Raw genomic sequence first — 25,369 nt, forward strand, 5'->3', positions numbered from 1 at the left:
CTCTCCAATCCCCGCCCTTCTTTGGGGTGAAGCAGGTTGCAAGCCGAATTGTGTCGCCGCAGAAATGCCAGTGACATGCCCATGAATGCCCATGAATTACAGGTTCTGCACGCTCGTACCTACAAAAGAGAGTGGACCTCCGCGATTCGAGGCCCACAGGCCCATCCTCAACCGCCCTAGTGGGTCAGGGCTCGCGGAGCCCTCTCCGCCCCCGTCCGCTGAGCACGCGGGTCCTCGGCCCCAGCCTCTCCTACAGACGGCCGCTCTCAAGTTCCCTTGCCCCGCAGCCTCTAGTCGGAGGCTACGTCGGGACAGGATGGAGCTTTATTTACACCACCGTACTCATTCCCATCCAGCCCCAGCATACCCGAGAGTACGCGTGTCTCATCAGTTTAACCACCACAGAATAAGAGGATACGGCTCCCTTAAAGCGGGGCGCGCGCAGCGGACCGGAAGTGACGTTTGACGTACGGCGTGTTCCCGCCCTGCCCTTCGCCGCTGTTAGGTGGCGGGAACTCGGGTTGCTTGCTGACGGCGGCTACCGTAAGGCTTCCCCCCTTTCTGGCGGCTCGTGGCTTCCTGGGCCTGAGAGTCTCCACTTGGGGAGCGGGGTTAAGACTTCGCGACCACCTCGCCCTTTCCCTGCCGCGGAAACCTCAAGAACGAGCCGGTGGCGTCCTAGCTCTCAAGACGAGCGGCTCAAAGGCCCAGGCGGTGCCCGGGGACACACGCCGGGAGCCGGGGAGAACAGGTGACCAGCCGGAGAAATTGCGAGGACTGCCTTCGCTTTCCTCTACTCCTGTGCCCTCGATGCCCTTGTGATGTCTTCCACCTCTTGCGCACTCCTTGGTCTACGGGTGGCCCAATCCAGCATCCTTCAGAGCCTTTCCTTGGGCGGTATTACTGTTTGGCAGCCTGTGGCAGGGATTGAGTAATCCAATAACGTTAAAAACCTTAGTTGTTTACAGATGTTAACAATTTATTTATTGATTATACCCGTATGCCAAGCACAGAACTGTGTGTTTGCACGATTCTTTTATTTGACCCAGTTGCCTTATGAAATGGGCCTTAGCTTCTTTTACAGAAGGCGAAACTGAGTCTGATAAGTGGTAATTCAGTCACCAAATCTCATGGAGCATCTATGCTGTACCAGGCACTGGAAACACAGCAGTGAAAAAAATAGAATTGCTATTAATGCTGGGGATTTTCAGACGAACTATCCCTAAAAACAGCCTTTTGCTGCCTGGGAGAACGTTTACCTGAATGTTAATAGTGCTTATCTTCTGGGTGAGATTTTGAATTTTTAAAACTCTCATGCTTTTCCAAATTGTTTTGGTTTCTTCAAATGAGCATGCTATGAGAAAAACAGCTGTTTCCATTTTAACAACAGTGTCTCGCCTCCCCCCCACCCCCCGCCTTCCCGTCCCCACAAAAGCTTCTGTCTGAAGGCAGGCACGGGCTCTGCCCATAAAATAGGCTCTCCAGTGGCTCTTTAGGCCCAAGAGAAGTGGAGGTTCTCATTTTTGGTCCCAGTGCTCCTAATTGCTGAGTCCATTCCAGGGTCTGAGCTAGAGTTAGGCCCATGACTGAAGAGATTGTTGAGACCCATGTACAGTTTGGCCATTAATGCCATCATATTTATCAAAAAGTTTGTTGAAGTTATAGAACTTTGTTCTATAAGTCCCTCACTATAAGTAGATTTTAAAAAAATATTTATTTATAGATTTTGGCTGTGCCAGGTCTTAGTTGCGGCACACAGGATCTTCGTTGCAGAACACAGGATCTTTAGCTTGTGGCATGCATGTGGGATCGAATTCCCCGACCAGGGTTCGAACCCGGGCCCCCTGCATTGGGAGCTGTGCCACCAGGGAAGTCCCTATAAGTAGATTTTAAGTTCCTTCAGCACTTTGGCCTATTTTATGTCCCTGTAGTCCTCAGTAGAATGCATTCAAAGGATGCTAGGTCATGGGGTGATGTCCTTCATTTAATATTTTTTGAATGTCTTTGCACAAGGTTAAGTGTGCTTTCAGGCTGTACTTCCTCATGATGGTTTCAAAAGAGCTTTTCCTTTTCTGTCTTGCACCTGGTCAGGGTGAAGTAACCATGCAGGCATTTCTAAAAGGCACATCTGTCAGCAGTAAACCACCATTGACTAAGGATCGAGGAGTAGCTGCCACTGCCAGAAGTAGTGGAGAAAACAAGAAAGCCAAACCTGTTCCGTGGGTGGAAAAATAGTAAGAATGCTTTTGTTTTTGTTGAAATAGTTAATAAATTATCTCTCTGACCAGTTTTGATCACTTTTTTTTTTTTAATTTAAGAGGAGAATGATTTGCCTTGTTTAAGTGTTGCTTTAAAAGTCACCCAATTATATAAGTCATAGAACCTTGGAACTGAAATGTACCTTAGAATAATCTAGTTGAATTCACGTATTTTCTGAATGAACTACAGCCTTCTCTGTAACTCAGGTCTACGGTTTTGGGGGCTGGGATACAGCAGTGAAGAAAACAGTTTCTATAAGCTCTTAGGAGTTCGACTTACTTAGGAGTCCAAATAATCTGTTCCTCTTTTCATTACTGATAGCTGAAAATTGTTGAGTTTTTGTTTATACATTTTTGGCAAAAACAGCACTTGAAGTGGCTCTTAAATTTCAGTCAGCTAAGTGATATTATAGCAAGTAGTTGGAACCCCTGGTGTACCCTCAGTTATTACCAAAGGATTACAGATTACTTATAAGGCAAGTAAGGGCCTCGTAAGTTTTGTTTGGCACCAACAATGCTTTTAAAAATGGGAAATTTCACATAAAAGTCTAGAAACTTTTCATTTTAGACAAGGGGAAAAATCTAGATTTTCAGACTCAGGAGACTAGGCAGCACTAGATTCAAGTTCTCACCTGAAAACACTTAGACGGATGTGTGTACTACTCATTTTCGTAAGGTCATGTGTTCCTCGCTTCACCATAGTCCCTACTAGTGTCTCTTGTCTTACACTCGAATTCTTCACTCTTGTTATCTGCCTGGACTCTGCAGGTATTTGAATATGAAACCCTGGTTTATAATATACACTGGTTTTCCAAGATAACATTATCTGACATAAAATATCTGCCTGGCATTGGCCTGATTAGTTAGAAAAGTATAAATCAAATAAAAACTTTTGTTTAGTTAGCTAAGCACAGAGCCTGACTTAGGGTTGGGAGTATAACTTCGTTAACATCATTAGTTAACAATATAAGACAAAAATTACACTCCATATTGGTTAAGCTTGTTATTTTGTTAACCCTCAATGAAGTGAATAGGTATGCATTTTTTGTGCAGTTAGGTGATAGGAGAAATTGGTATTAACCCATTAACAACATAGTAACATATATGTAACTTTGTTACCTATCTTGAGGTTGCTAAGTAGGTCTCCCTTGTCAGTTTAGGGGCATGTTGTCAAAACATAATATTACTTTCTAGGCAAATGTTCATTTTACATTTTGAACCAGTTGGCATTTGTGATGTTATAAAATCCTTTTGCATAGTTTTTGTAAGCACAACAGATACAAGCAATGCATCTGGAAAAGTGAAAAATTACTTCATTCCTCAGTATATATTTGCGTAAAGTAAATATAGATGGGGTTTCCACATCCAATTATGAAAGTTTCTCATTTCATTACTGATATGAGAGAGTTATCATTGGTATTTTAGCAAAAGGAGGGACTTCTGTGGCTACTATAATACACTGAATAACTTCTCTATTTTCTTTTTCTCCAGTCGCCCAAAATATGTGGATGAAGTTGCTTTCCAGGAAGAAGTGGTTGCAGTGCTAAAAAAGTCTTTAGAAGGAGCTGATGTGAGTAGCAGATGCTGTCTAAAGTCATTGGGAGATTTAAGACTTAATTTATTCACCCTCTTCCTTCCTTTATAGCCTCCGGCCCCCTTTAAATACTATCCTGTATATACAGTAGGCCCTTGATTACTATTTGTACAATGGATGATTAGTTCAACAAATATTTGTTGAGCATCTCCTGTTCTGTTCTATGGCATTGTTATATGGTACTCAAGTGGAGATCATTGAGCAAGACAGCCTAGGTCCCTTTGCTCGTGAGCTTTTATTTTGGTGGGGAGAGACACAGAAGAATAAACATGTAAGCAAAATAAATACGAGAATTATAGATAATGATAGGCACTATAAGGGAGAGTCAAAGATTCTTTGGCCGTATGATTGCTCACCTAATTTTAGGATTTGGTTTGAACTACAATACAAAATAAATTGAGTCTTTTGTTCTGCTTATGGCATCATGTCCCCTGCTGTGATATGTGGGATAAAATGTCCTTGAGTGACTTGCATTTTAGATTAATTCAGAGACAAACCATATGAAGAATTAGCGATTTAAAATTGTATATGATAAAGTGTTTTAAGAGCTTAGTGGAGGAAGGGAAACAGTTGTGGGTCAAAGTGGGATGTGGTTTTTACTTTATTCCCAAGATTTTCTTCCCTCCTCTCAACCTGGCTGCTTTGAATTAGAGGTTCTTTGGTTTTTGCTGCCATTGGTCTCTTCCTGGGATTACACCGCAACAGTATATATTTTGAAAGAAGTTACGTTTATAAAACTGTTGAAGATCTTTTTCTTTACCAGTATTTGTTGTGATTTGATCCAAATATCTTTAAATTTTATAATAGTATACAATTTAAATTGCATGGTAATATTTACACAGATTGCAGGACATGATGTTTTTTGTTTTTTGGTTTTTTTTGTGGTACGCGGGCCTCTCACTGTTGTGGCCTCTCCCGTTGTGGAGCACAGGCTCCGGACGCGCAGGCTCGGCGGCCATGGCTCACGGGCCCAGCCGCTCCGCGGCATGTGGGATCCTCCTGGACCGGGGCACGAACCCGTGTCCCCTGCATCGGCAGGCGGACTCTCAACCACTGCGCCACCAGGGAAGCCCCATGATGTATTTTAATTGCTGGGATTCTCAACTCTTTAGGCAAATGTAGTTGGATTATGATCCAGTTCTTTATACCATCTAATTTATGAGGCTGAACTAAGAACTTTCTTCTTTATCCACTTGTTTAATGATTTGTTTCTTTTCAGACTTAAGTTTTTTGAAACTTAAAGTTGAAGTAATTTTTTTATCTCTAAAGAATAAAGGAAAAAATTCATTCCTTCATTTATATTAAAGGGTTTTACAGTAGAATTATGAGATTTTTCAGAAATCAATTTTTAGAATTGCTAGTCCATGTACAGTTCTTGAATGCATATATATATCAGACTGTTACATAATGTAGGGTTTAGTAATTTAACCATGTTTTAAAGAATTTAAATTATTGTAATAGTTGACTGGATGAATCATTACAACTACTGAGGTAGTTGGATCAAAATAACGGTTACAACCTTAAAAATAAAGAAGCCTAGGAGGTTTTGCTTCTGCTTTTGTTTTTAAAGTGAATCTCATAGTTTGTATCTTAAGCTGTATGTTACCAGTGTAACAGTAATGGTCTTTTAACTAATACATTTATATGTTGGTTTATTTACTTGGTGCATACTGAGTACTCTGGGAGATGCTGAGAATATAGATGTGAATAGAACAAATAAGGTTCTTGACCTTCTCAAGCTTCTCATATAGTGAGGTGAATGGGTATTTTACAATTAAACCCAACAGTTACATAAATAACAATAAATAATTGCAAACTACATCAAGTGCAGCAAAGACCGGTGAGAGAATAACAGAGGAGACCCTCTTTAGATTGGGAGGTCAGGGAAGGCTTCTGACTTGTAATGCAGTAGGAGTTGCCAGACAGAAGAATGGAGTCAGACCCCAGCTCATGGGGGACAGCATACGTGCAGGCCAGAAAGTGCTTAGCTGTTGGAGGCCATTGTAAGTTGGAACCTTGAAAGTGAAAGAGGTGGTGAGCAGATCATGGACATCCTTGTAGGTTATGGTAAGCAGCGTGATTTTTTTGGTCTGTTTTGTTTTTCTAAGTGGAGTATGAATACAGTGAATAGCTTTAAGTAGCAAGCAGAGGGGCATCTGATTTGGGTGAAGAATGAATGGATGGGAAGGGGGAAGGTTAGGCAAGAGTGGAAGCAAATAAACTATGCTGCTTAGTTTCCTATGTGCAGTGATTTCCATACATGAAAGAAATGTATAGTTTCACAGAGAAAGACAAATATATATCACTTATATTCAGAATCTAAAAGAAAATGATACAAATGAACTTATTTACAAAACAGAAACAGACTCACAGAATTACTGAACAAACTTAATGGTTACCAGGGGGGAAGTGTTGGTGGGGGGATAGATTGGGAGTTTAGGGTTGACATGTATACATTGCTATATTTAAAATAGATAACCAACAAGGACCTGCTGTATAGCATAGGGAACTCTGCTCAATACTCTGTAATAACCTAAATGGGAAAAGAATTTGAAAAAGAATAGATATATGTATAACTGAATCACTCTGCTGTACACCTGAAACGAACACAACATTGTAAATCAGCTGTACTCCAATATGAAATAAAATTAAAAGAAAAAAAGAACGTACAGTTTCATTACAGTGCTCATTAGAATTTAGTACATTTGTTAATCTGTAGCACAGATCAGTTGCCTATTTGATAGGCACCAAGCCAGCTAGACTTAAGGTATAAAAGAAGATAAGTAGTTATTTAATCTTATCCTGTCTTCCACTGATGAAATCTCCCTGATACATGCGTGTATCCCTACAGGCAGCATATGTAATCATGATGTGGACCACGGCCTGGCACTTAAAAGATGCTTGGCTTTTTTAATATTTCTGTTCTTGGAACTTTAGCTCATGCAAAGCCCCAGTATGCCATTTTCATTCCTTTTTCCTCAGTATTGGCCAAATCCAATTTGGTCTGTGTCCCTTTTGAAGCAACTGACATCTTTATAAAATGTAAAATCTTGCCCAGTCCTGAGCCTAGGTGTGGGATAGGGAACTGACAGAAGCCTAGTATTCCCTTCAGAAATAAGAGGTTTTTAATTCCAGCTTTGAAAATCCCACCTAAGTATTAGATTCGGTGTAGAACAATCATAAATATTGATTCAGCTTAAGATATTAGAAAGATATCTTAGGGAAAAATGATAGTGTTTGTGAAACAGCAGGATTTAGTACTGTTATTACTATGATACCAGTTATATTAAGAAATCCTTGTATTCAGATACATATGCCCTATTAGGGAAGTCATTGCACTGCTCCATAGACATTTTCAGTCACTTTCACCTATTTGTGCCAGAATACAATTTTAAAAAAAAATAAAATTTAACTTCTACAGCTCCCTAATCTCTTGTTTTATGGGCCACCTGGAACTGGAAAAACATCCACTATTTTGGCAGCAGCTAGGGAACTCTTTGGGTAAGTCGAAATCTCTCTCTCTCTTTTTTTTTAAGATTTGACACTAAGAATCTCTGGTACTGCTTTTCATTCTCTAAAACTTTGCATTTGGTTTTTCTGTGAGGTTGTTGGGTTTATTTTTGTTCTGAATTTTTTAATAATCCAGCTGGCCCATTTCCAGTTCCTCCCCTCCAATAAATTAGCTTGCCTGTATCTTTTGTAACCTTTATTCTGAACCTTGTTCAAATGTTTGAGTGTACTACAAGGAGCCTTGTGATTTTTTTCATCACTTTAACTCTTTCATTATGATTTTGGAAACCAGAAGACCCTATCTCCAGTCATGCTGATAGTTTCATGACTTTTAATGGTCGTGTTCACATCTGTCATAGAATTTGCTATTTGATGCTACTGATGCGCACCACCCCTTCTTGAGTTCCTTCTTGCTCTGGACTTGCCAGGGCCTGCCTCTGGAGTGGCTGGGCCAGCTCCTTGCCCTCAAGTATCCTGAGTATAAGCAGAGTGTGTGGTAGTTGAGGCAGTATGATTCCAGGTACAGCAGAAAATCTCTATGAGCCACCTTCTTAGTCAGTCCTAGACTGACTGTCTCGGCTTAGCCAACTGTTGTAGTAGAGGAGCCCTTTACCTAAGGTTAAAAGATACATATCAGCCATGTCTGATATCTATGTAACATGCACCAACATAACAAAGCCTATCTTTAATTAATCCAGAATTTTAATATCGGGCATATGGCCTAAGGGTACATCTGAAATCCTACACATGAAGATAATTAGATGCCTCTGAAACCACCAAATATATAAGGATAATCAGTTCTGTTGAAATGTGAAGGAGGACAAAAGGGGAAGCTGCTCTGTACCGAGGATTTTATTTGACAGCAACTTTCATTTTCCCAAGGAAATTTTAAGAGAGCTTTTTTGATTATTCTACAGCTCAATCAGTTAGATCCAGTCTGAATCATCCTTAGCGATGTAGTCATCATGAAACTGTTAAGTATAGTTTATTACTGGTTGTTCTACAGTAGGTTAGTCCAAATTATATAACTTGTAAAATATTTTTTTTAAATAATGTTTGTCTTGATAGACCTAAAAGGACTTAACTATAAATTCCACATTTAATAGTATATGTGGTTTTAAAATAGAAAATACATGCACAGAGCTTTCTAGATGTTTATGCCCATAGAAAAATGCGTAGGATATCATGCTATTTAGGAAAAGTGAGGACGAAATCCCAACTCTTGTTTTTTTTCTATTAAAAAAATATACACACATATATAGAAAAATAACTAGAAGGAAGTCTTCAAAACAGGGTTTGGCAGTGTGTGCCAGGTATTTTTATTTTCTTTTGAGTTCTCAGATTTTCCTACAGTTACTTTTTTTTTCTTTTTTTAAATAAATTTATTTATTTATGTTTGGCTGTGTTGGGTCTTCGTTTCTGTGTGAGGGCTTTCTCTAGTTGCGGTGAGAGGGGGGCCACTGCGCCGGCCTCTCACTATCGCGGCCTCTCTCGCCGCGGAGCACAGGCTCTAGACGCGCAGGCTCAATAGTTGCGGCTCACCGGCCCAGCCGCTCCGCGGCACGCGGAATCTTCCCAGACCAGGGCTCAAACCCGTGTCCCCTGCATTGTCAGGCAGACTCTCAACCACTGCGCCACCAGGGAAGCCCCCTACAGTTACTTTTGATAATTTTTTTTTAAAAACTCACTTAAAAATTAACTCTTCTTTTTTTTTTTTTTTTTTTTTTTTTTTTTGCGGTACTTGGGCCTCTCACTGTTGTGGCCTCTCCCGTTGCGGAGCACAGGCTCAGCTGTCATGGCTCACGGGCCCAGCCGCTCCGCGGCATGTGGGATCTTCCCAGACCAGGGCACGAGCCTGTGTCCCCTGCATCGGCAGGCGGACTCTCAACCACTGCGCCACCAGGGAAGCCCCAACTGTTCATTTTTGATCCAGTAATTTTCCTTATAGCAAACTACTTTATGGAAATAATTCAAAATATGCTACATTGCAGCATTATTTAAAATTGTAACGTATTTAAAACTATCTAAATGTCTAACAACAGAAGGATGTTAAGTAAATTAAATGATGGTACAATCTTAGGTTAGAAAGTCATATAGCTATTAAAATGGTTTTTACAGTGTTTATCATGACATGGCAAGATGCTTATGATACAGTCCAAAGTGGAAGATTGATTTAAAATTTAGTACGTGATATCATCTATTTTTTTTAATGCATGGAAAAAAGCCAGAATGTTAATTGTATGCCTTTGCAAAAGAGAAAATACAGAATGAATTGTATACCTTCTATTCATATTATTTACTAGGTGTATTTTAAACTACTGAAAAATGTACAAATGTTAAAATATGGTTTAAACCTGGGTTACTTACATGCTCTATGATGTTTCATAATTTTTTTTCATTTTGACATAGGCCTGAACTTTTTCGATTAAGAGTTCTTGAGTTAAATGCATCTGATGAACGTGGAATACAAGTAGTTAGAGAGAAAGTGAAGAATTTTGCCCAATTAACTGTGACAGGAAGCCGTTCAGAGTAAGTAAGCTCACCTTCCCTTCTCTATACCATGTCATTGGATTTGTTTAAAAAACATGTTTCTGCCAGATTTTCAACTTCTTTTTCATGTTAGATTGTATTTTTATCTAAGTTATTTAAACCTAGAAATGACCTTTCCATTATAGTAACTAATTTAAGTTTAGCTGTCAAGGGTTTTTAATCGATATTTGTCTAAGGAGTATTTATTAATCAAATGTGATGGTTTGGTCCTACACTCATAATAAAAATCCTGATTTTTGCTATTATGTTATTTTTTTAAAGTCCTATCATATATCTTAAGCTTCAGTGTATATTTCATAGTTGGTGACAATGTAAAACCTTGTCCAAACTGGGACACTTTGAGTGAAAGAGGAGTTGTTACTAATAATAATTCAATAGGGATGTTTACGCAACTGTGTATACTCCTTAGGTGGCAAAGTTCCAAGGTAAAATTTTTGGTACCTGGCATATATTTAAATTTATATCAGAGCACACTTAGGAATTTGTAGAAAGTGAGTAACTCAATTTTTGATACCCACCTTGGATTGACAATGTGTATAAATCACATACATGATAAGGGACTTAGATCAAGAATAAAGAACCCTTACAACTCAATAATAAAAAGACAACCCAATTTAAAAATGGGCAAAGGATCTGAATAGACATTACTCTAAGGAAAATACACAAATGGTCAATAAGCATATCAAAACATGCTCATCAACATCATGAGCCATTAGAGAAATGCAAATCAAACCCATGATGAAATACCACTTTACACCCACTAGGATGGCTGCAATCAAAAAGACAGAAAATAACAAGTATTAGCAAGGATGTGGAGAAATTGGAACCCTTATACATTGCTGGTTGGAATGTAAAATGATGCAGCCATCTTGAAAACAGTTTGGCAGTTCCCCCATGAGTTACCATATGACCCAGCAATTCCAGTCCTAAATATATACTGACAAGAAATGAAAACATATACACATGTACACAAATGTTCATAGCAGCATTATTCATAGTAGTCAAAACATGGAAACAACCCAATATCAACTAAAGAATGGATGAATGAAACGTAGTATATCCATCCATTTGCCATAGTATTTGACAATAAAAAGAAATGATGATATACTACAACATGAATGAACCTTGAAAACATTACATTAAGTGAAAGAAGCCAATCACAAAAGACAATGTATTAAGTTGACAACATGTGGTTCCATTTATATGAAGTGTCCAGAATAGACACATCTGTGGAAACAGAAAGTAGAGATTCCTGATTGCCTATGGCTGGGACAGTTGGGAGAGAGGAAAAAGAAATGACTCCTAAGGGTCACAGGGTTTCCTTTTGGGGTGATGAGAATGTTCTAAAATTAGATTGCAATAATGATGTATGAATTATAACTCCTTTGTGTTTCTCTGAAATCAGCGGGAAGCCATGTCCTCCTTTTAAAATTGTGATCCTGGACGAAGCAGATTCTATGACCTCAGCTGCTCAGGCAGCTTTAAGACGTACCATGGAAAAAGAGTCTAAAACCACCCGATTCTGTCTCATCTGTAACTATGTCAGTCGGTATGTGTAATGCCCTCAAGGTGAATGCAAGGCAGCCTTATTTTGATAGGCCCAAATAGGGAGAGAAAAAATCTAAATGTTTCAAGGCTACACTAGTTTCTCCATCAAATCTTGACTTGTTCTTGACAAAAATGAGTTATTCGGGGGAGTTTCTTCTTTAGACACTGACTTTTTTCCAATATTTTACAGAATCATTGAACCTCTGACCTCTAGATGTTCTAAATTCCGCTTCAAACCTCTGTCAGATAAAGTTCAACAGCAGCGATTACTAGACATCGCTGATAAAGAACATATCAAAATTAGCAATGAGGTAATCACTATTATTACTACTGTAATTACTAATTCCTTTGATGAATGCCTATGAAGAGGCCCTTCCTGAAAGTCAAATTTGTGTTGCTTCAATTTCTGATGCCGATTCTTCAGGCAAAGTTAAGCTAAATAAACAATGTCTAGGAATTACTGGTTCAGCCTTTCTGTTGCTATTAGTTTATTATCTGTCAATACTTCAGAGACCCAAAGCTGAGGCAGATTTCGTTAGGACGCAAATTCTGCAACAGCCAATCTCTGCATGACAGCATACTCCACTTGTCATTACCCATACTCCACTACAAGGACTAATTTGGTATGATGAAATTCTGGCAGTGATAGAATGTATAGGCCCTTATTCATTATAACAGAACAGAACTGTAATTTGAATTCTTGCTGTATGTAATCAAGGCTGTCTCCATGTATTCTGCCACTATAGCACTGACATTCCCTCAAAAATGGAAATAGGTTTTGTTTTTCCCCAATACATCCTTAATTGGCCATAACAGGTTAAAGAACTTTTTTCTCTTCAGGGACTAGCTCATCTTGTTAAAGTGTCAGAAGGAGACTTAAGGAAAGCCATTACATTTCTTCAGAGTGCTACTCGATTAACAGGTGGAAAGGAGGTCACAGAAAAGGTGATCACAGACATTGCTGGGGTAAGAGCACTGGATATTCTGAAATTTTTAGTTTGCTTTTTTGTGGCTTTTAGAAAATTTTTAATTCAGATATATATATATGGAGTGATTATGTGCTTAGTCCCATTCAGGCTGCTGTAACAAATGCCATAGGCTGAGTGGCTTATAAACAAAAATATCAGTTCCAGAGGCTGGGAATCCAAGATCAAGGTGCCCACAGATTCAGTGCCTGAGGACACACTTCCTAGTTGAGTAGACTCCTAGTTCACAGATGGCCTTTACCTCCCTGCACTGTCCTGTGGCAAAAAGCAGCTTTCTGAGCCAAAAATAAGGGCACTAATCCCATTCATGAGGGTTCCACTCTCCTATCACCTGCCAATGGTGCCACCTCCAAATACATTAAGGATTTTTAACATGAATTTTGAGGGAATATAAACACTTATACCATTCTGGGAGTTATCAGAATGCTGCAGGCAGGCAGGGATGTGGCAGTTAACAGATATCCCCTATAAAGGAAAAAGGGTCATATCCAACTTACAATTAATCATTAAAGGAATTCTCTTGTGCCACACCCTTGTCTTCAGATTTCATTTTGTAATGAAACATAAACCAGCCAATCTCTGCATTTTGTTAGTGGCATCTTAGAAATAGGATGTTGCCAAAGTTTGTTTCAGGTCCAATAGCTTTCTCCATCACCTATCTTGAGACCAGATGAGCATAAGGCTTAAAGCTGACCCTTTTTCAGTTCTTTGCCCTCCCAACTCCGTATGTATGGATTCAGTATCAGGTAACAGGTCCACGCTTGAAGTGGCACGTCCTGCAGCATAGAACACCAGGGAGTTTGCACAGGCTTGGCAGAGAAACAAGTCAAAGAAACAAGTCAACCTGTCTTCACCCAGAAACTTTATTTTTAACTAATTCTTTATTTTAGGTAATACCAGCTGAAACAATTGATGGAGTATTTGCTGCATGTCAGAGTGGCTCTTTTGACAAACTAGAAGCTGTGGTAAAGGTAAAGACACTTTACTAACCTGGGGGGGAGGGATGGAAATCATACCAAAATCATTTTCTTTTCTGCTACAGGACTTAATAGATGAGGGTCATGCAGCAACTCAGCTTGTAAATCAACTTCACGACGGGGTTGTAGAAAATGATAACCTTTCTGATAAACAGAAGTCTGTTATTACAGAAAAACTGGCTGTAAGTAGGCATCTTCTACATTTCAGCACAGCATACACACCTGAAAGGGAAATTACTTACTCATCTTTCATTTTCTTGTAGGAAGTTGATAAATGCTTAGCAGATGGTGCTGATGAACATCTACAGCTGATCGGCCTCTGCTCAACTATCATGCAGCAGTTAACTCAGAATTGTTAAAACATTCAGTATGTATTTTTGTGAACAATTTAAAATAAAATGACTAAAGCACCTTTAAAGTGAATATACAATTTATTTAACATTCAAACTTCATTAAGACATGTGCAATATGGCAATTTTACTGGGGTAAACGTTTAACCCTATCTAGGATGATTGCTTGCTGGGGCTTAGCAACAGGGTCCAGTTCACACTTAGCACTAATTAAATACTTTATTGAATAAATATAATACCAAACAAAATGCATTCAAATGCTTTCTAAAAAATCAGTTTTAAAGGCCTTTCTATTCGGGCTAATGACAAACACAATAAAGGTAGATATGCTAGTTTAACATAATTGGCTGATTTTATACAGCACTTATATCTTTTAGTCCACAAGTATATTATTAAATGATAGAGAACATCTAATACAACCATTTCTACAGAACTAGGAAATAAATTTCTAAGAAAGAAAGATTTTACAGACCCCATCTTTTATACCCACCCCAACAGTCTAACTCTAAAGAGGATAAAGCCAACGACTTTCCTCACAAGAGCTCACGACTAATGTCGCTTTGCTATCAAAATCTGTATTTCTGATCCGTTATGAGCATTGAGACAAGATTCAAATATTCCCAAAGAAAGAAGCACAATGCACGTTGTGATCGCCTATTCAGCAACAGCGAGCACTGCATTCCAAACTATCTCATCCCAGGAATTAAATAAGGTCAGCCACATTCATTGGCATTTCCTCCACTGTAGTATTGTAGAAAGTCTCAATGTCACGAAGAATCCTCTTGTCTTCTTCAGTAACAAAGTTTATAGCCACACCTTTCCTCCCAAATCGACCCCCTCTGCCAATTCTGTGTAAGAAAAAGAAATCAGCAATTAGAATATACTACTTCACATGCTGCATGAACTACTGAACATGATGATCCACTTGTTAACCATCAGCTGCTGTTTACTTATCAAGGTTATAGTTCGTGCTTCTAATTGGAGCACTAGCTGCTAATCAATATCTAGAGAAAAAAATCTTCCTTTGCAGTTAGTGCCAAAAGGCTTCAAGGCTTGTCTGGCTGCAAAATGAGATTTTATCAAGTATCTTGAGCATTATTATTTTTTTTTTTTAAAGCAGATGACAGTATTGTGTTTGGGGTAGTGAATTTAAAGCCCATACCAAAGTGGGCCAGCCAAGAGCAGATGTCAGCCTGGGACAGATGTAAAACACCAGGGATAAAACAAAAAGAACAGTTATGTAATCCATTTCGACGCACTTCTGGAACTGTAAACTGCAAATACAAATGCTGCAAGGTTAACTATTGTCTAAAACTTACAACTTTTTCCAGTGGGAAAACAAATTATTTGGTATGGTGACCCAAACTTATCACTGCTTTTTTGCTCAGTTTCACACGTTGTAACTGAAATTACTCAAACGTGTTTACCTCCAAAAACAGCTTTCTAACCTTCCTGATAGAAACCAGACAATACAAACCACCTAATAGGCTAGTATACAAAATGCCTTGGCTGGAGCATCTTAAAATATCAAATAATCATGACAAAAGAAAAACAAATATAAATACCGACTCGCTCTTTATTCAAACAGTGTGCTGTTTCGCTTATGATTCCACGTCCTAAATTACGTCAACGCCGTTTCTGAGCGCCATCTCGTCATCAACTGCTGCTATCGACCCCTGTATTTTTTAAAAAGTTTTTTTACATCATATAACAAAGTACAATTCAATTTATTTAGGGATAAAGCCACTATAACTAAACCAGGGACTGCTCAAATTGCTACCAGATGACACCAAGAAAATCCCAACTATAGAGGAATCACCAAGAAAGCGCATGGACACGGACACGAGCATCACTAAATACAGCTCAAAAATAAGCTAAGACCAACCGATCTAAAACAACCTTATCTGTATGTATAGAGTCCACAATTTGGGCAACATTCACAACTGTTTTCCCACTGTGTACGACCAATCTTCCCAAGTACAATTTTAATTACACCCTACCAAGTTACTATGTCGTATTACTCAATTCCCTGATTTGAGGTGACCTTTCAGACAAATCAGTCAGTAGAAAAGCAAAATATGAATTTTACCAGTACAGTAAAGCCAAGATGCCATCTACTTACCTGTGAATATAGTTTTCACGATTGGTAGGTAGATCATAGTTAATAACCAATGACACTTGTTGCACATCAATCCCACGAGCCTGAAATACAATGACGACGATGTTCACATTCTAATTGAAAAACTAGACACCTATGTAATGTAGGCCACAAAATAGTAATGAACTATACTGAGTGGTATAGCTCACTGTGGAGTGTGGTCTTTTCTTTATTCTCCCAAATAGCCCAGAACTGGTAAAGGTTATTAAAAAACCTTCCCCCCAAACAAACTTTTGGTGTATTAAGAAGAGCAGTGAGAGACTTACCAACAAGTCAGTAGTGATCAGAACACGGCTTGACCCTGATCGGAATTCCCTCATAATAACATCTCTTTCCTTCTGGTCCATGTCACCATGCTGCGAAGGAACAAACCTATTAATTCAAGAATCACCAATCAAATCAACATTTAATTTTATCAACATGTATGAGACCAAGCGTCCCTGGCTGCTACAGGGGTACAGCAGACAGGTATAGTTAAGAAACAACTTTATTTTGAGCAGGGGGAACGACAACACAGCACTTAGCAGCTATATTGTAGTCTAAATCCTGCTGTAGTGAAGGTAGACTTCAGTTACCATTATTACTATGTTAGAATACCTCTTACCAGAGCAGAAACTGTGAAATCCCTGGCATGCATTTTCTCAGTGAGCCAGTCCACCTTACGCCTTGTATTGAGAAAAATAACAGCCTGTGTAATCGTCAGTGTCTCGTACAAGTCACAAAGTGTATCCAACTTCCATTCCTACAGTATTTCAAAGAGGAAGTTAACAGTAATTAACATGATTGTTTCCAACTTCCATTCATTAGAAACTCATTATTAGATGGGTCTAAAGACATATTGCACCAAATCTTAAGACAAAGGACATTGGACATTAAGAAAGAGGTCCACCCCAGTCTTTTACAACCTAGTGCAGTTACTCTTCTTCTTGTGTGTACTCTGCTAGCATTATTACAAAAACCAAGATGTGATCCTAGTTTCTGTAATTTTAGCACAGTGCTTATTCAAGAAGGTAAAAAAAAAAACTGGCTACATTTTTATGTTTGACAATTAGACAAATTACCTCTCTTTCAACATTAATATAAAACTGTTTAATTCCTTCAAGGGTCAATTCTTCCTTTTTCACCAGAATTCGAATGGGATCTCTCATGAATTTTTTGGTCACTTCCAACACATCCGTTGGCATTGTGGCAGAAAGCAACACCACCTTAAAAAAAAATTCATTATGTTGTCACACAAGTAGTTAGCACAACTTGCACAATACTCGAGGAAAAAAATCTTTCAGACCAAGCGTCTCTGTCTGAGCATGGAATTGTGACAGAGTTATGCATCAATTGCTTTTGCTTTAAGCAGGGGGAACAATAGAACACTTCAGTTGTGTTGTAATAATACCTGCATTAACTCTAACCTCCAGCTCTTTTAAGAGTGGGAGTGAAATAAAGCTCACCTGAATACTTGTATTTAATTTTTGGAAAATCTCATAGATTTGATCCTTAAACCCTCGGCTCAGCATTTCATCTGCTTCATCCAAAACAAACATTTTGATCCATTTTGGAGCTGTTTAAAATAAAAGTCATACTATCATCTCTAGGTTCTCAGGCATGCTATTTATTTATAATAGTAAAACCAAACTATACTCGACAGCAATACTTACAAAGGTATCTTCTGTTTAACATATCAAACACTCTCCCTGGTGTACCAACAACAATATGTGGTGCTTCAGCCTGAAGTTTTTGCATTTCATTTCGAACATTGGTTCCACCAATGCAGGCATGACAAGTTGCTCCCATATAGTCTCCAAGTGCCAGAATTACCTTTTGGATCTGAGAGCCAAAAGCCTTAATTATTATCCAGCAGAATTACTGGTTCTGTGACTTAACTTTCAAAGCATAATGGCAAATATCTGGTCTACAAACAGCTTTAATGCATGCAGAGCACGTAACTACTTCCGAGCTTAAAATGCAGACCAATCTAAATGCCTCAAGATAAACTTCCCTGAAAACATCCTGTGCCTTGTCAAACTTGAGATCCTGTTGCCCCAGGTACCAGCTACGTAACTAAAAACATTTCCTACTGTTATTCTTCATTGTGTAGAAAAGTGTAAACCGCGGTAAAACAGTAATTTTTCCCGCAGCACTGCAACGTATATTATCTTGGCTTTAATAAACGCTACAGATGTACTAGCAAGGTTTTACTTCAAACCAATATGGCAGTGAGCTCTGAAAACACAGCATGCAACAGATACATCACAAACTACTAAGACAGTCAAATAACATGTCACTGCAGTTTTCATGTTGCGCAACTGCATTCAAACTTGAAAATGAGAACAGGTCTAGTCCACCCTGAACAAAAACTTCAGTTTCTCAATCTGTTACACAACCCTGGTAAACCATACCTGCACACCCAGTTCCCGTTTGACTGTTTAGCTTTCAACAGAAACTCCCTGCATGCACGGGACAGTTAAAAGGAGGGCTCTGTAGGACAAATTTATACTAAGCTTTAAATTCTTCACAATTGTGAAACCTTAAACCTGTACAACACGCAAGCAGTTTTTTTGAACTACACTATCAATACCTGTTGAGCCAGTTCTCTGGTGGGGGCCAATACTAGTGCTTGGGTCTCCTTGAACTCAATCTCCAACTGTTGCAGGATGGAAATAGCAAATGTGGCTGTCTTGCCAGTACCTGACTGAGCTTGAGCAATCACATCATACCCTAAAAAAAGTAGGATACACATTTACCGATCCCACATCAAACCGCCACTTCTAGTTTACACCACGTATTCCATTTGGAACATGAATTATGCCCAAATAATCAAGTGATCAGCAATGAGTATTCTCTTCATTTCAGGTCAGTCCCGAAAGATGATTGCCATCATTTCACTTTAAGGAATACAAATAGGTGCTAGTCCCCCAGAAGGTAATTTTCCCATATTAAAGAGAAAAAGGTGCAGGTCCTATGCAGAACAGGGAATTCATTTTTAAGAAGCGCCAACGAGTTCTTTTACCTTTAATACACGGGATAATAGCTCTCTGCTGAATAGCTGATGGCTTCTCAAAACCATAAGCATAGATGCCTCGAAGAAGAGACTCCTTTAAATTCATATCATCAAAGTTATCAACAATCTCATTCCAGTTGCTCTGAAAGTTAAAAAAAAAAAAAAGGAATAAACGGATGAACAAACTCACCTTACCAAAGTTCCAAATTCCACACCCATTTCTTACCTCGATGACACCATCGGGCTCCATTCCCTCGGGGCCGCCATGTTCTCTGCTGACAAAAATACTGCTGTTAGGAGAACGTCCCTTCCCCAAACCCCTGCAACTGCACATTGAGGGGAAGAGAAGCCCTTTCTCATCCGGTCGCTCTCCCCCGCACGTGTACACTTCCCAAACGAGCAAAGGCAGATGGTGCCGCAGGGCACACGATGTACTGCGCGGCCGCTCAAAGGTTAGGAACCGGGGACGCCCGGGAAGGCCCCACAGACGCCGGCCCTTCCCCCCCAGGCCTGAGCGCCAGGCGCTCCCCTCTCGGCAGTGCACCGTCTCGCGAGAGCTCCACAAGCCGAGCTCCGCCCCTAACAATGCGCAAGCCGTAGTGAGTGACGCGGGCCTAGGCCCGGCAAGGCCTTGCCAAACGGCTCGCCGGGACCCCGTTGCCGGCCCGGCCCCATCCGGCCTGCGGCCGCCGCTGCCGTCCTGCCCCCACCCAACCTACTGCCTAGCGCTCCCAAACCGCGCCGCTAGCCACGAATAGAGCTTTAGACAACCCAGTTACACCGTACTGACTGCGGACTGCGCCACGGCTGCCAATAAATGCCGGACTCCGTACGGGCAGGGGAAACGGCCGCGATTTCAAGGCGTCTTCGGGAAAACACACTCTTTCACCACCTCGCTTTCTTACCCGTCTCCCCACAATCCAGGCCCTACCTATCATGGAAGCTTCTCGAAAAACACAGGAGTACTGTATCCCAAAGCCACGCCTATGAACCCGGGGTTCCCTGCCTCCTCTCCATCTATTACAACCTCCTCCGGCGCCTTAGGACCTGTGCCACAGAGCACCACCACCACCGAGGAAGCGGCATACCTGTTATAATCCGCGGAGCTACCAGACATGATCCGATGAACCACTCAGTGTCCGACTGGAAAGACAGAAAGACCGCACCACCCGTTTTTTATAGGCTCGCGGCCGGGACCCGTTTTCTGCGGAGGAATTTTCCCGTCGTTCTTCGACCAGCCACAAAATTGTGATCCTGGGGTGCTTATCTCAGAAAATATCCTAAACAAGTCGGTGGGAAAACCCAAATTTAGTTATTTGTCCATCTTACGGCGTTGCTGAACATCCCAAGACCCTGGGGGGGGGGGGATGTTGGGACTCTTTGCTCTGCGGCGGAAGAATATTGCAGCAAGCGGTAGGAAGACCCGCGTTCCCCGCCCGCCCTGCTCCTACGGGGTTTCCGCGTCCCCGAAGCAGAGGCGGCCGGGCCGCCGGGCTGGACCGGGAGGCGGAAGGCTGGGGCGCGCCGGCCGGTTGGCAGCTCCGGCTTTCCCGCCGGCGAGTGGGACCAGGCTCGCCGGTCCCGCAGTGCTCGGTGCCGGAGGGACAGGCACGTCCACACTCTGCACTGGAGGGGAATCGGGCTGTTCCGCTCGTTCCCACCGCTTCTTAACTTGACGGTAAAGAGCAGCCTGGCCTTTGGCCCAAGCGTTTAACATCCTTCAGACCTTGACAGTGAAACTCCTGGTACGGAAAATGTCGGCTACCCAGCAAGCCCCAGAAGATCCGGTTTACCGTCCAGCGTTCAGGGCGAGAAGAAATATGTAGTGTCCTCTGCAGATGTCTCTGGAGTAGCCACCTCCTTCTCATGTTGCCTCTGGTCTTCTCTCGCTCTCTTTTAAAAATAATGCTTATAATTTTAACAGGTGTGAGAAATGCCTGATAAAATCATTGTAAACTTTTGCTTATGTAGGGGTAATGTTCCTTGTAACTCAGGAATTTAAATGGATGCTTCCGGCCTGTACAGCTCCATGCTGCTTTGGGGCTCCATGCTGCTTTGGGACTACACAGGTTTCGGTTATGGTCTTTTTTTTTTTTTAAAGGCTTTTTGCGCTTTAATTGTTTATACATAATGAATGTTGATTTAGTGAAATTGAGAGCAATACAACTTTTGCTGCTTAAATAAACTGCATGATTCGTAAAGCTCCAGAGGTTTTCAACTGTAGCCCTAACCCAGGCTCGTTAATAAAAACCAAAAATAGTATTTTTAGTCATTTAACTTTAAAATACAGTCCTACCCACCCTGCAAGATAACACGAATACTCAAGAAAACATTTTCTCATTAATTCAGAAGGCCAACCTAAAGTCTGATAACGGGGAAATAATGACTTAATTTTCTATATTTGTGTATTCAACATAATATCTGGTTCTAAATACTACATTTTTTGCCAAAACTCATTTATTTATTTGAAAATTATCATGCTAGGAACTGTGACAAGAACTAATACCAAGCTGACAAAGCGTACTTGACCCTCAGTCTAGAGATGATGCTCCCTATCCACCCTCTATAATGTTCAAATCCAGATTTGAGGTAATGCCAGACATTTTCTGAGAATGGAGGTCAGAGATCCTTGTTGGCTCATCCAAAACGTACTAAAAATCTCCTGGGATCCAGGAAACTGAAGAAGATACTAAATGAGAAAAATGGCCAACAATTTAGTCTCACTTGAGTCTACAGAGTGAAATCAATCCACCATAGGGTGAAATCAATCAACAACACCTAATTGTTGAGTGTTTTCTCTAGGTTTAGCACTACTGTTACATGCTGTGGAGGATTTCCAGAGTCCCTTAACAGGAAATAATCAAGGGCTAAACTTTGATTTAAGTCACAATTGCTCAAGGGGTTTCAAGGTAAGAAAGTTTCCTAATCCAAAATTCAGCAAAAATCCAGACCCACATTGCCAGCAACTCTACCATGTATTTCTATTAAATGCTGTGCTTGCCACATTCTCAAGTGCTTACTAAATAGCATTAGTAAGTAAAATATGAGATAAAGATCCAAACAAAACATACACATTAACAAAGTTTTGCATATCAACACAGAGCATACTGTGAAACTTTTCCCGCTTACCTGAGATCTAAAATTAGATGGCTATCTCTAAGTCAACTACATTGCTTCTTTGCTAACCTGGAACATGTGAGGCCATTTATATGGCAAATGATGCTAAAACTCGGCTTCTTTCCCTGTGTGACCACCTAGTTTAGTTTTACTCTCCAGTAGCCTCCGCTGACAATTGTAAAGCCCTCTAGCGATTGTAAGCCAACCTATTTGGCGGGAACATTATTCCGCCTGCCACAGCAACCAACTTTGTTGTATAAAATAAGAACCAAGAAGAGACAGTAAAGGCATTGTTAGCATAGAGTAGAGTTGATCCAGAATAGCTTCTAGGAAGTTGTGAATTTTAATCCAAAAATGGCAAAATGATGTTTTTGCTTCTTTTATTCTTAGGTCAAACAAACTGATGAGGAAAAGAACTTTTTCACTGCTGGCAGTAATTCCTTAGACATATAGTAAGCCCTTAAATGTTTTTGAATGAATGAGTGAATAACTAGAAGAATAAATAGAACTACAAAGATGAAGGGATATTATCTATTTCCTACAGTGAGTTGTACTGTTGATATGCTGTTTTAATTTCTTTTAAAGAGTAAAACTACTCCTGCTATTCATATTCAAAAAAGGACACATCCTGATGTCCCCTTCAGCTTATGTGACCATTTTTATCCCCTGAACTTATAGGCCTGCATTTACTTACTGAAATGGTGACGATTTACATAAAGGTACTTTTAAGAAGAAGCTCTTTTAAACTGTCTGGACTGTAAAACAAAATGAGTTCTACTTGCAAGTTTTTATGTTTTTTGTTTGCACAAACAATACTTTAAGAACAATAAAGGGCATTTTAAAAATAAAATTTCTCCTAACCCTGCTACATTAAGGAAAAAAGCTCAGCATTTTCCTCCTCTTCACTGCTCCATCAGTTGCTTTGGTATTGTTACTTCTGCTGATGCTGTTTGTGAATTTCATATGGTGAATTTGCCCACATTTGAAAGTGGTCCTGGAGCATAAGCTGGGTGGTGGTGGTCCTTAGGTCCACTCCTTGCATCTGAAATGGGTGCAGTAGACGTAGAAGTGAAGTGACAGTTTATAGACCTCATTTCCTTGGAATAAATCCAGCCATTCTTCACCTATTCAGGCTTCATGATTTTTGCCATACTTGGGTACCACCTGAATTATTTACCTAATTTTTAAGTCAATTTGCATTTACTTCGCTTGAGTGAAATCATAGGTTTAATTTCTTGTATTTTCTAATACTGATTAAAGTAATTACCAAAAAAAATCAAAATAAATACTGTGTGTCAATATAGCTCATCTGAACTTTTCTGTTTGGGATACACTGTTTCAGATGGATTGTAGGCCTACTAAATCTGTAGTCATTAGCCAGATCAGGGCAGAGGCAAATTAGATCTTGGTTTCCAGTTCTGAATTCTGAAGGATAGGCCAACTAAAGTCTGAAAATAACCAACTAAATATTAATTGTCAGTTGTTTCTGATGAAAACTTTTTTTTAATTATATTAATAGGACTTCGAAAAAATAAAGGGGGTGGGCACTCTGTCATCTTCCTGACTCCCGTAGAAAGGCTGAGGTGATGCATAACTAGCTGGTGTTCCCTGAGACTGTCTCTGTTTGGGAAGGCCTTCGCGTCTGAAGAGAGAAGGTGGTCAAGGCATAGTGCCCCTTTGCTTGCTAGAGGCTTCTATTTTTATTTTCCTTTAAAATTCTTTTGAAAAGTAACTTTAAAATTTTATACTCACAACTGACCCAAATAAAAGAAATTATATGGGCTATAATGTCATTTTTTGGTGGGAGTGGTGGTCAAGAAACCTATTACATTAAATACTTGAAATTTTCAAAGTATTAGGCTGATCATTATCCTCCACAGTAAGCTCAGAAGTCAAGAACCAGGAATATGTACACTCTGGTGATATCAGGAATAAGCAGCCCAGACCAGTGGAGGAAAAGTCATATTTAATTATAATTTGTAAGGCTCTGTCTCTTGTGATGTTCAGTAGAAACACCGAAAATTTTCCTGAGCTGTCCGCTGCTACTAGCTGTTTTTCCTGAGCTGATCATTCATGTTTAAACTCCCTTCTACTGCAAAGCAAATATAACTTTGCAGTGTTTCTTTAATCTGCAGAATGAGTTTGCAGTAGGAAATGTAATTTGTTCACTTAAATTGTAGTTGACTTTAATAGCCTTGACTTTATATGACCTATCTTTCTCTATAAGCTGATGTCTGTTGATGAAAAAACCCCAGACCCTGTGTTTAGCTGCCTTTCTGCTGGCTCTGCAAGTAAAAAAACAAAAACACAAAAGATGATTCTAATAGATTTAACTCTAAACACACCTCAAAACTTGGTTCCTGGACAAGGTGGTGCTGTGGTAAAGTCAGCTGGTAAACTCCTTCCAGAAGGCAAGGAGACACTTGGGACTGAACTCCCTGTCTTGCCAAGGAGGGGAAAGGCAGAAGATCCTTTGGGACCTTGAATGGGAAGCTGCTTCTTTTTCCTGCTCTCTCTAATTTGGAATTAGCTGTTCAATCTATTAGACTCACTGAAGTAGACAAAGAAAGGAAAATCTATCAAACGAACTAAATGAAGTTCTGAGGCTAAAAAGTAGAGTCAGGGAGTGCATTTCTATATGAGTTTAGATTAATCAGCTCAAAGTCTGTCTGATAAGATAGATGGATACTTGTGGACAGTGGGAATCACTGAGGGGATAGACTCTCAACAGAATACAGATTGAGGAATAGGTTTTCCTTTGGGGAAATTTTCCTTTGGGGCACCTATTTTCCAATTTGGGTTGCCCTCCTTCTTTGCAGTGACCCTGGTTCCTAGAGGTAAAAAACTGTGGAGGGATTATACAGAGATTTGTACAGATTGTACAGAGACTGTATAGAGATTACATGATTTACTTCAAAATGCTTGCATTTGAATGCATTCCTTGAGAGAACTGTGATGAGAATTCCCCCTGGGCTACCTAGTGTGAACTGAGGTTTCAAAGCTTCCCAGGCAACTCTGAATAGTTCGTGGATCTAGGTGGATTGTTAGGTTCCTAAGGGTATCAGTGGCCCCGCCTTTGCTCCATCCCACCCTCCTCCTTCAAATGGGGACCTTTGTCCCTATGTATTAAAGTCTTGATTTTGGTTAAAGTTGGAAGGTTGATATTTAACCTCTGCCATCTCTTGAAAGATCACCAAAATAATGGTAAAAAGTCTTGCTGAAAAGACTTAAACACTCAAGAAAATTGGAAAAGAGACAACAGCTCACAAAACTTAAATTGGAAAGCAAATGAGAAAATGATGAGAAAATTAGCAGATGGGAGAAAA

At 40.0% G+C, this 25,369-nt stretch overlaps 2 protein-coding genes across 6 annotated transcripts; one reads left to right on the forward strand and one right to left on the reverse strand.

Annotated features, from left to right (window-relative positions):
• The first annotated feature begins 509 nt into the window (after positions 1-509).
• On the forward strand, positions 510-14,339 carry RFC4 (replication factor C subunit 4). Its single transcript, XM_082624223.1, has 11 exons — positions 510-751; positions 2,092-2,234; positions 3,750-3,828; positions 7,274-7,353; positions 9,772-9,891; positions 11,318-11,461; positions 11,651-11,771; positions 12,301-12,426; positions 13,337-13,417; positions 13,489-13,605; positions 13,687-14,339. The coding sequence occupies exons 2-11, from the start codon at positions 2,104-2,106 to the stop codon at positions 13,780-13,782; spliced, it is 1,095 nt and encodes a 364-aa protein (XP_082480349.1). The 5' UTR covers positions 510-751; positions 2,092-2,103; the 3' UTR covers positions 13,783-14,339.
• Positions 13,836-20,141, reverse strand: EIF4A2 (eukaryotic translation initiation factor 4A2). 5 transcript variants are annotated; one of them, XR_014294324.1, is made up of 12 exons: positions 20,015-20,141; positions 19,153-19,201; positions 18,936-19,068; positions 18,504-18,643; positions 17,584-17,752; positions 17,377-17,486; positions 16,993-17,136; positions 16,536-16,673; positions 16,198-16,287; positions 15,896-15,975; positions 15,343-15,449; positions 14,487-14,621 (listed from the first exon to the last, which is right to left on the reverse strand). XR_014294324.1 is itself a non-coding variant. In XM_082624220.1 (11 exons), the coding sequence occupies exons 1-11, from the start codon at positions 20,041-20,043 to the stop codon at positions 14,477-14,479; spliced, it is 1,227 nt and encodes a 408-aa protein (XP_082480346.1). In that variant the 5' UTR covers positions 20,044-20,140; the 3' UTR covers positions 13,836-14,476. The 5 variants fall into 5 exon arrangements, 3 of the variants coding, with proteins under 3 accessions (XP_082480346.1, XP_082480347.1, XP_082480348.1); XR_014294325.1 differs by having other exon boundaries at positions 14,488-14,621; positions 15,339-15,449; XM_082624220.1 differs by lacking the exon at positions 15,343-15,449 and having other exon boundaries at positions 13,836-14,621; positions 20,015-20,140.
• Positions 20,142-25,369: the final 5,228 nt, after the last annotated feature.

The sequence above is a fragment of the Mesoplodon mirus genome, assembly GCF_964341445.2.
Source record: "Mesoplodon mirus genome assembly, chromosome: 6".
Taxonomy (NCBI): domain Eukaryota; kingdom Metazoa; phylum Chordata; class Mammalia; order Artiodactyla; family Ziphiidae; genus Mesoplodon; species Mesoplodon mirus.